The sequence below is a fragment of the Engraulis encrasicolus genome, chromosome 3, assembly GCF_034702125.1.
Source record: "Engraulis encrasicolus isolate BLACKSEA-1 chromosome 3, IST_EnEncr_1.0, whole genome shotgun sequence".
Taxonomy (NCBI): domain Eukaryota; kingdom Metazoa; phylum Chordata; class Actinopteri; order Clupeiformes; family Engraulidae; genus Engraulis; species Engraulis encrasicolus.
Genome location: NC_085859.1, coordinates 31,888,085 through 31,899,688, shown reverse-complemented (window position 1 = coordinate 31,899,688; position 11,604 = coordinate 31,888,085). Strand labels below are relative to the sequence as shown.

The following is an 11,604-nucleotide window of genomic DNA, read 5'->3' as shown; positions in this document are numbered from 1 at the left end:
TATCGTAACTCTGCGTGTCACGATTTCTCGGTTCAATACAATATTGTTACAGACCTACTACTTTCAACAGTTGAGTTTATTTTTTTTTGCTGAGTTTGTTCAAATCATTTCCCATGCTGAACTGAGAGTGTACAGGGAGTTTAAGAGGCAATTTGACAGTTCCTCTCCACGGCATTGGCATCATGATGGTGTCATGCAGAACGTGAATCTATACATCTCACACCGATGTCAGAAATGAGGCTGCTCTTTCCTCTGAAATGTTTCCAGCCCAACTCATAAATCAATGCCTCAGTTTCCTTCAAAATAAACAAACAGACCCACCCACACACACACAAATAAACACACCACACACACACACACACACACATACACACACACACACACACACACACACACACACACACACACACACACACACACACACACACAGGTTTTGCAACGCCCCTAACATGAGCCTAGGGGGCAATGAGAAATCAATACAGCAATCCTGGCTTGGCCCGAAGTCTGCCTTTTATTTATTTGTTTAGTACTTTATACCATTCCCCAAAGTTTCAAAGGCAGTTGCCTTCTGACTGTGATGTCTTCCACACAGCGCTCCGTCTGTAGATGTAGTCCAAAGGGGCTCCTGAGAGGCCGCCAGTCCAGCCCACGCTCAGCTCGTTAGGGTCGGAACCAGGGAAGCTGACAAGGGGGGAGCAAAGGGGTCACTTGTCCCGGGCCCAGTGATATGGGGGGGTGTCCATAATTGGGTACTCATTACATTGAATGTATCGGGTGGGGGGGCCTTTCAGAGGACTATGTCCTGGGCCCAGCCAAAGCTGTCAGCGGAACAGATCAGAGAGATGCAGGGAGAGCCGTGGCTGCGGTGGGCTTTTTAACGGCACTTCTGTGTGCTTCTGTCTGCTGTGCTGCTGGACAAAATGGGTTTTTACTGTTTTTTTCTTTCTTTCACAGCCTCTTGGCTGATGCACCAAAGACAAGAACACAAGAACGTTCAGACGCTGAAATAAGTGGCGTGCTCCACAGAGTGTCTTCTTTAAATCTGTAGATGTACACAGTACACACATTACACACACACAGAAAACCAAGGCTTGCACTCTTATCTTTCAAAATATTCCCACTGCACGAGGTCAAGGCTCTTTTAAGCATTTGTTTGAACCTCTGCTCTGGTGAGTGAGTCTTATTATTAGACGGGCTCTACTCACTCACACTGAGATGGGATTTCGGTGATGGAGGCTCTAATGGAAGCCCATTAGAATAGCCTAAGCAGAGAGAGAGGAGGGGTGGGGGCAGACAGAGGTTTATGTTGCTGTGGAGAGAGTGCCATTTCTACATCCCTGTCAAATTTGCAGTTATTAGAAGGAGCAAAAAGCCATGCAAGTCACTGTTGGTACTTGTGTTGGCAGAAATGGAAATTTGTACTTCTTGGATTAACTGGTTTGTGGAAATGAATATCCCTATTATCCCTAGTATCCCAAATAGCAAATAAGTATGCTCAATGTATCCAGTACATTCAAAAACATTGAGAACTGCCCAAAGTGCTATACAGTGTCAAACTAAAAGACTGAAGGTAAACAACCAATAATTGCTAAAAGCAAGACATGGTCAAGCAGAAAAAAAACATAAAATACATGCAGGCATTTCAGTAGACAAGGATATACCGGTAGACAACCTGCATAGTGGTTAAGTGCAGGCAAAGCTGGACACACATTAGAACAGGAGGACATGGACATGGTGTGACGTAGCAACATGGCACAACGAAAGTATTCATGAGGTGCAATAAAATGGCCGGACAAAAGAGATGGAAGTGAAAAAAGAAAAAAAGAAATAAAGACTAATCTAATCCACTCTAATGTAATATAATCTAATGTAATCTAACATAATCTCATCCCTCCCTGCTCCAGGCCCTGCTGGCAGTCCTCCGTGAGAGCCACCGCACGCGCACCGTCTTCCGCAAGGTGGGCGGCTTTGTCTACGTCACCTCCCTGCTGGTGGCCATGGAGCGCTCGCTGTGCTCGCCGCCGCAGAGCGGCTGGGAGCGCGCCAACCAGAACCAGGTCTTCGAGCTGCTGCACGCCGTCTTCTGCACGCTGACGGCCGCCATGCGCTACGAGCCGGCCAACTCGCACTACTTCCGCACCGAGATCCAGTATGAGAAGCTGGCCGATGCCGTGCGGCTGCTGGGCTGCTTCTCCGACGCTAAGAAGGTTTGTTTGTTTATTTATTTATTCATTTATTTGTTTATATTGTTATTGCTTATCCAACCGGGAGTGTTTTGTTTTGTTTTTTTCTGTTTGTTTTGTCTGTTTGTCAATGTTTTTGTTTTTGTTAGTCTGTCTGCTGTCTGTTGTTGTTTTCTTGTCTCATTGTCACTGTACTGTGTGGTCTTGTTGCAAGCCTCTACTTTTTTGCCTGCATCTACAGTACATTCGGGTACCAATAAACTTACCTTACCTTACCTTACCTTAGGTCGGGCCGGTGACGACGGGGTCAGGGGGCGTTTGCAGGACGCCGTCCAACGCCCAGCCTTTCCAGAGGCTGCTGGAGGAGGAGCTGGCCAGCGCGGCGGCGGCGGCGTTAGCAGGACAGCAGCTGCTGCCCACCCCACAGACGCCGGTGGACGGGGTCAGCCCCACGCTACGCCACTGCGGAAAGCTCTTCATCTACCTGTACAAGATGGCCACCGACTCGTTTGACAGGTGCGGTGTGGAGGGGAAGGGGTGTGCGTGCCTGTGGGTGTGTGGGTCAAGTGTGGGAGTGGTGTGGAGAGAAGTGGAGGGGGAATGTGTGTGTTTGTGTGTGGATAGAGTGTGTTGGGTGTGAGGTGAAGAGGTGGTGGGAAAATGATAATATGCTCCTTGTACTACACTGTCTTTCTATTCAGAAGTGAGAATTCCAGCTTCATAAAGTCAAAACCCTGCCACAAATTTGTTCCGACCAGCTGTCATTCAGCTGATTGTCATAAGTACTCATAACAGGTAGACGAGTTACTCCGTGATGACTCCTGGGTTGCAACGAAAGCGTGGTTGGGTTTACTTTTGAACCATGTTTTTGATACCTTTGCTTCCTTACTTACAATATATAGAGGGTCGACGCCCAACTGTTGGTTCCACAACCTCGCCATACTTTTTTATGCTAGAATTTATAGCCATAGTTTTTCTCACCTGGCTTGGCGGCCACTGGGTTTTAAGTAGGAAATGTCGAATGTGAAAAGGAAAATGTTATCTTCAGTTGTATCCACTCAGCCGAACCTGAAGACAAATCACTACTGTGGACAAATGGCTGGAAAGCCAGAGCAGGTTTCAGATTGCTCAGGTCTATTTCCCAGTCTCTAGATTTAGAGCTCAGGATAGCAGCTTCATTTGTTACGGCAGTGTTTTTTCCCCCCTCTCCCTCTGCCTGACTGAATCCTGCACTGCAGTGCCCAAGCCAATGTCTTTTTTTTAAATTAAATTTTGTGCTTGCTTAGGCAATGCCTTGTTTGTCACCCACTATTACAGATTGGATCAGTCTGGCCTGCCTAGCCTGCCAGCCCCCCATTCCCCGCTTTCAAAAATGGTCTCATAAAATAACTAGAGAAGATATACACCAGTATATATATATTTTTTAAAACGATTCATTATTTCAATATTTCAAGTCTAAGTCATCTCAGGGCAGGTCTATAAATAAACCTGACTGACATTTGGAGCTAGTGTGGGTGGGAGCAGGAACGGAAAAAAAATGTGTTTCTTTTTTTCCCCCGTTTTGCCTTGGGGCAAACTCACAGCCTCAAAAGGCCAGGGAAGGTTTTGCAGAAGAGAGAAGGGAAGAAAGAGAGAAAGGAGAGATATTAGATGGTGGATGAATGATTGGATTGATGACGAGGTGGGTGGTGGTTGGCTGGGTGTGTGTGTAGTAAGGGGGGTGAGGTCAGAGTCTGACAGAGTGCAAGGTCCTCCATAGTGTCTATTATTTGACCTCTGGACCATCTGACCTCTTTGGAAATCTTGACTGAAGAGCTTCTGTGGGAGGGTAGAAATGGATGGATGAATGGACCAGTAGATGAATGGTATGGTATGATGGCGAGGTGGGTGGTGGTTGGCTGGGTGGATGTGTGTAGTAGTATTTGACCCTTGGGCTGACCTGTTTGGATGTCTTGACTGAAGGAGCTTCTGTGGGTTCTTTTTGACGTGGTGGTGGTGCTGAAATTACACGTGACAAATGGTGACCCTTCCCCTCGCTCCAGGCCTACCACCCTTCCATTTCCTGCCACCACGGCGCAGCAGCTAGCTCCGTGTCTGGCTTAGCACTGTGTGTGAGTGCGTAGGAGTGCGAGTGTGAGCATCGTCCTTCTGTGTGTGTGTGTTTTTGACACATGCATGTGCTATTGCTGCTGATACGATACATGCATTGCTTAAAGCTCTTGGTTTTCTTTTTTCCAGCTTACACTAACAGTAACCTCTCCCTCTTGTTCTCTCTCTTCCTCATCCTTCTCTCCACTCTTTCTCTTGTTCTCGTCTAACCTCCCTTTTTCATAACGGGGTGTGTGTGTGTGTGTGCGCGCGCGTGTGTGTGTGGTGAGAGTCTGTTGTGTGTGTGTGTGTGTGTGTGTGTGAGTGTGTGTGGTAATGACATTGTCAATATGTGTGTGTATGTATGACTGACTGGCTTATGTGTGTGTGTTTGCACCTGTGTGTGTGTGTGTCTTTGCATGTGTGTGTATGTTGCCATGCGTACATGCAGTCGTGCGGAGCAGGTGCCCCCCTGCCTGACTCACGAGACCTCCCTGCCCTCCCCGTGGGGCACGCCAGCGCTCACCAGGAAGAGGTACTGCACCAAGCAGTTTACTCACCCCAACCCCCCTCTTATATCCGCCTCTTTAACCCCCCTGTTAACCTGATACCCCCCCGTCTGTGTCTCTGTCACTCACTTACTCACTCTCTCATTCTTGGCAGATACTTACTGTCTCAACTCTGATACTCTCTCACCCAGTCTCTGACACGCACTTGCTCCCACACACTCGTTACTTGCACACACTCTGTCACTTTCTCACCCAGTCACTTAATCAGCTCAGCTGCCTCTTCCCCCCTCCCAGTTTTGTCTGTTTGTCTGTGTCTGTTTGTTATTTCTCAACAAAGGCCTCGTACACACAAGGAGTTATCTGCTTATTGTATTGTAGGGTGCTCTGAATAGTTCCCATTGTCAAGGTCTGTTTACAGGTCTGTTTCAACAGCAAAGCTCACGCTTGTTGTTGTGTCAGTTGTTTCCTCTCCTTTTCTTTTTATAAGGGCTTTTTGTGTCTTTACGGTTTTTGTTTTTGTTTTTGTTTTAATATATTTTGGGGCATTTTGCCTTTATTTGACAGGATAGTGAAGGTTATGACAAGAAGTGAGTGGGGAGAGAGAGTCGGGGAAGGTTTGTCAAAGGACCCGAGGCCCGGAATCGAACGCTTAGCAAACAAGTGCCCCTACCATTTGTGCCATGGTAGGGCCTGTGTCTGTACTGTTGATAGGACAGTCGAGAGTATGACAGGAAGAGGGTGGGAGAGAGATGGGGCAGGGCTGGGAAGGGACACCGTCCGGACTCGAACATGGGTCGCCACGGGCATGCAAGCCTCATATGTGGGGGGCATAGCATGCCAGTTTGCCCCCCGTGTTAGTTTCTTCTAGTATAGATTATTTTGTAGACAGCATTTCAGTACCATTATATTTGTTTTGTTGACCCATCACTGTTTTCTTTCCAGAATTTTCCAAATGTGGAGTGGGTAGTGGCAGGAGTTGTAGTGGCTCCCTCTGTGTGTACGGGGTTGCGTATTTGTGTAGCTCTCAATTTTTTCTCCCTCATGTTCCCCCCCTTCTTTCCTCTGCGTCTGTTATTGTACATCAAAATATCTCCTATCAATTTCTCTATTTTCTTTTTCCGATCTCTTCCATTGCTCTCCTGTCCTCCCTGTCTCAACTCTCTCTCTCTCTCTCTCTCTGTCTCTCTCTCTCTCTCTCTCTCTCTCTCTCTCTCTCTCTCTCTCTCTCTCTCTCTCTCGCTCTCTCTCTCTCTCTCTCTCTCTCTCTCTCTCTCTCTCTCTCTCTCTCTCTCTCTCTCTCTCTCTCTCTCTCTCTCTTTCTCCCCCTCTGTCATTATGGTCTGTCTCTCTCTCTCCTCATATCTGTGTATGCTGTCTACATGATTAGCTCCCATTGGCAGGCTGAGCCCTTACAAAGCTTGCAGTCGCTTCATCATATGAGACCAAACGCTGATTGTGTGAAATGAAAAAGCCTCTCTGCTTGTGCCCCTGCTCTTTATATCGGGGGCAGCTGTGGTCCGTGGTCTGCATCCCAAACACTCCCGTCTTCCTGTAATGTCTGTGTGGCAGTCTGTCTGTCTGGGCACAGCACTTAATGTAGTTATTAAGGGGAGAGACACTGGAGCTGGGTGGTTGGAGGGAGTTTAGTGGTGTGGGGGTGGGGGGGTGAGTAGGAGGGGGATGCATAGCGGACCAAAGCTCCTCCTGGCTGGCTCACCAACTGACTGGCTGGCTGGCTCAGCTGCAGCCTGTGTGTGTGCAACTGAACCACCGCCAGCAGTAACAGCAGCAGCTCATGACTTACTGACAAAGCCTGCCGCTCAACACACACACACACACACACACACACACACACACACACACACACACACACACACACACACACACACACACACACACACACACACACACACACACACACACACACCTAACAGAAGCTGTACACAAAGGAAGACTAAATGGGAAACAGCAATATAGGACATATACTGAAATACAATGAAAGGTGAACGGTCATGCACACAGCAATGCAGATCCCTGTGCACTCAGGCATCCAGGCAGATGGACAGATGCCTGTGTATTGAAAGGCACTCCTGGATGGCATTACATGCAAAGTGAAGACTGCCCTCTAGTAAGATCTAAGGCAGAGTAGTTATATTGATTTGTGTTTCATACATGCAAAGAGGTTTTGGTGGCAAGTGCAAATGTTCTATTTCTGTCAGCAAAATACTGGCATTTTGATAATCTAGTTTAAGTCTTTTTTGGTGGCACTTCATAATTACCATTCACTATACATGTAAATTGGTTCATTTTACAGCAGTAATAACATATTAAATCCTTTATACATTATTAGCCATTTGTAGATAGTAAATATGTTATTATTACATTTGTATATTGAATCATTAATTAACCATTTATAGTGGTTGATTATTATAAAGTGCTGGTAACATTTTGCATTTGACATTCAGTGATGAGAAGTCCTAATGTGTCCTGTGTCCACCTCCTGCAGACATGGCTACCACAGCACGTCCAATAACGTGCCGGCCAAAGCAGCGTCCGAGCTGAAGCTCCACCTGAGCAACTCTTCATCGACGTCCTCCTCCTCCTCGTCCGACCCCGTGGTCATTCACCCCGGAGCAGCTCTGGCCATGTTGGACCTGCTGGCCTCCGTCAGCTCCGATATGCAGCCCGAGGTAAGGCCATCAAGCAACCGCACGCCGTCACTGGCAGCCAAGCAACCGCACACTTTCACTGGCCTCCCAAGCAACCACACACTGTCACTGGCCACCCGTTACTGCCCGTTTCCACCATCTGAGCCAAACAGCCAGTACTGTATGGGAAATATCATGTCATGACCAACACAAAATGTCCAAATAATCAAGATTAGTACAGTCGTAGCTGAGGCCACCCACCGCTGGGTCCTCATCTCATTGGCTAATAGACATTGTGGTATTCAATTGTAGACAAAACCAAAACTGTTGGTAAGGAGAATGAAAATGTCCAAATTATCACAAAGATTATTAAGGCCAGCCACTGCTGGATCATTAGAGCGATTTATTCTAATCATCTTATTGGCTAATGCACATTATAATATATAACTGTAGACCAAACTGGAACTGTCGGTAAGGAGAATGAAAAATTAAACTGTACCTTTTTAAAATAAAAAATACACAGTGAAAAAGTTCAACTGTTTAAATTATCTTGAAGTAATTGCAGTTTGTAAATGCAGCAACACATCTTTAATAGAGGCAGTCAAATAACGTCTTATTTTACGTCTTATAACGTAAGATAACTGTAATATCCAGCAGGTGCATTTGAAAAGTTGTGCACACAGCAGGGGCACATTTAGCAAAAATATAAGTAAAGAAGCAGCAGCACACCTAATATTTATAGATAACCCCAAAAAACAAACTACACTGCAATGCACGTTAAATATGTTCCTGTTTACCATAGTCTAGAAGTCACTGTCACCTTACTTCTAGAAATGTCTGAAGTATGTACGTATTATCTCTCTTCCCTGTCTGGAAGTGGAGTGTGTGTCTGGTGAAGATGAAATGAAATGAAATGCGATCGATGTGGAATGATAGACCGTCATCTTTGAGTCGCGGCCCTGACAGCTGAAGTGGCAGTGGCTGCATCAATACACCTCTGTCCCCGTTTGTCACTTAAGGTGACATTGTGTTGCTGATAGAGGTTCAGCTCTAATACTCATCCCACCCCCATCCCCAAATTCTACTCCAAGATGGGACAATTACCTGGCCCCATCTTGAAAGGGGAGGAAGCCATTTTAGTTGGTGTCTGACTTGATATTTGGGAGAGATCAGCCTCAAACATCAGCCCCATCTTACAATTGTAATCCCCCCTCGGCCCCTTACACACACACACACACACACGCGCGCGTGCGGGCATACGCACGCACACACACGCACCCGTACCTGCACCCACTAAACATTTCCTCACTTGTCTTTTTTAACACACCTGCACAGCAAAAACATTTCAAATGGTGTTGTCCTTATTTGTTAGAGATCGGCCCAAATATCAAACCCCCTTCACGCACACGCACGCGCGCACGCACACACGCACGCAGCAGCAGCAGCAGCAGCAGCAGCAGCCTTGCTGGGTCCTGGTACCCAGTAATGGAGCCCATGTCCGGGGTGCGGCATGGCGTCTGTCATGCTTCAGCTCTGGTACAGGCAGGCAGCACCCCCCTGCTGCTCTCATAATGGACCCAGCATGAGGCAGAGGCTGGCCAGACACGCTCCTGGACAATTTCCCCCAACTAGTACTCCTACACACTCGCTAACATAACACATTGTCCTTCTGACTGGGTCTGTCTGTCTGTCTGTCTGTCTGTCTGTCTGTCTGTCTGTCTGTCTGTCTCTCTCTCCTTCTCGAGTGCTTGCACTCTCTCTTTCTCTGTCTCTGCCTCTTCCTCTCCCTCTGAGAGAACAATGGCTGTCCCGATTTCTCAGCGGTATGGAGGCGCAGAATGATATCGAACCGACAGGAGAAGACATAGACAGCTTGTGCGTGCATGCGGACGTGCTTGTGTGTGTGTGTGTGTGCGTGCAGGAGTGAGTGAGTGAGAGTGTGTGTGTGTGTGTTTTTGGTGGTGATTGTGGGGGGGCGGGGTGCACCTCAGGACAGTGTCTTTCTCCCTGTGTAGGCCAATGAGAGAGAGAGAGAGAGAGAGAGAGAGAGAGAGAGAGAGAGACGGTGCGCCTCCCTTGTAGCCTTGCCTAACCCAACCCATCCCATCCCATCCCAGCCAAGCCCCGGCACAGTGGCGATACCCTTTATGCCTTTGTGTGTCTGACAGATGAACAAATGGCTTGTAGAGTACAAAAGAGCTGCCATCAATGTCCTCTCCTGGCCCTGACCCCATATCATCTCTTCATCTCTCTCTCTCTCTCTCTCTCTCTCTCTCTCTCTCTCTCTCTCTCTCTCTCTCTCTCGCTCTCGCTCTCGCTCTCGCTCTCGCTCTCGCTCTCTCTCTCTCGCTCTCTCTCTCTCTCTCTCTCTCTCTCTCTCTCTATGCAGAGGTGTTTGTGAGGTAAAATGAAGCCTTTAAGAAGGGGTCCATTGATGCAGACACTGGTGACACCTGCTCCCCTCACATAGTGCTATATAGGGCAGGGAGAGTGTGGTCACCCACCCCTCCAGCACACCACACACACACACACACACACACACACACACACACACACACACACACACACACACACACACACACACACACACACACACACACACACACACACACACACACACACACACACACACACACACACACACACACACACACACACACACACACACACCTGCCCTCCCCACATGGCTTTTGTCTGAGCCGGCAGGAAGAGTGCGGTCATCGTACACACACACACACACACACACACACACACACACACACACACACACACACACACACACACACACACACACTTGGCCTTGTGGAGTGGATTTCCTTCCGAAGAGGATGTTAGCGTGGGTCATGTCATGTGTGTGATGAGCTAACAGGAAAGGGTCATGTGCAGTCACGGCGACCCAGGGGGTCATACAAGGTCACAGAACCATACAGCCAATCCCGCAAAGGAAATGGGATTTCATGAGCTCAAACTTGAATGTCAAAAACATCAATTTTAGAAGCTCCAAAATTGACTACAGCCTACAAACAACAGATCAATACAAAACAACAAAGCTCTTGAATGGACAGAACTGATAGAAACAAAAAAACCCAAGACAAATGTCGTCAATAACGGATGTTAAAATAATATGCTTGAGGAAAGTCTATTGCTTCACTTTGCATTCAAAGTCTTATTTTCCTAAATAAAGTTAGTCTTTTTTAGTCCTAAACTAAATAATAAAACATTACAATTGCTCATTTAAACAAATTCACAATAATTTCCATTCCCAATTCTCATTTTAACTCCAAATTCTGTTGTTTTGGTTTTAAGATGCATAAGATAAGAAAATGTATTGTCTCCTACTACACATATCACCGAAAATTGTCTTTTTGTCTCCAGTCTTGATTTATCTCCAGTCATGAATGAATGGAACACGATGGTGTTTTACATTTGTGTAACGTGCACTCATCTACCTACTCCATCTCTTGTGTCTACTACATTTCCCAGCATGCCCTAGGCATGCAGCTGGCGGTTAGACCATCAATGATGTATTGTGCTTTTTTTTTTTTTACAATGATGTCATCACTTGCCCTTAAGTCAAGTCAGCTATTGTCAGTTTCTTCATATGCACTGCTCATACAAGGCAATTGAAATTATGTTTTCTCTCTATATCATGAAAGGACATAGACATACACAGGACTGACATTTACAGACCGACATCAAAGTGCAAGACGGGACAACTAACAGTTATGGTCCAATACCAGTAATGTGATGAAGTAATACATGATACTGAGCATTTAACATTTGTGAGTGACAGTGATGGACCAGTGATAACCAGTACAATAAGTGATAGAGTAATCATTATCCTCTCCGCCCTCTTCTATCTACTACGTTTCCCAGCATGCCCTGGACCTTCAGCTGGCGGTGGCCAACCTGCTGCAGCTCCTGGTGCACTCGGAGCGTAACCAGCAGGTGCTGTGCGAGGCCGGGCTGCACTCCCGCCTGCTGCAGCGCTGCAGCTCTGCGCTGGCCGACGAGGACCACCCGCTGCACCCGCCCCTGCAGAGGATGTTCGAGAGGCTGGCCTCGCAGGCCCTGCAGCCCATGGTGCTCAGGTGAGACCGAGGAACGGCACTCTGTAATATGTATGTTTATATAGACATCAGATAGCAGATAAAGCTGGTTGCTCAGGTGAGACTG

The 11,604-nt window shown here is 47.2% G+C and overlaps 1 protein-coding gene across 1 annotated transcript in view; it reads left to right on the top strand.

The window, feature by feature from the left end:
- The window catches only part of wdfy3 (WD repeat and FYVE domain containing 3), a 172,191-nt gene that overhangs the window by 62,047 nt on the left and 98,540 nt on the right, over positions 1–11,604 (top strand). The window contains exons 13-17 of the mRNA XM_063195219.1: positions 1,905–2,207; positions 2,470–2,699; positions 4,723–4,806; positions 7,287–7,470; positions 11,305–11,519. Coding sequence (XP_063051289.1) covers positions 1,905–2,207; positions 2,470–2,699; positions 4,723–4,806; positions 7,287–7,470; positions 11,305–11,519 — 1,016 coding nt within the window. The remainder of the gene's footprint in view (positions 1–1,904; positions 2,208–2,469; positions 2,700–4,722; positions 4,807–7,286; positions 7,471–11,304; positions 11,520–11,604) is intronic.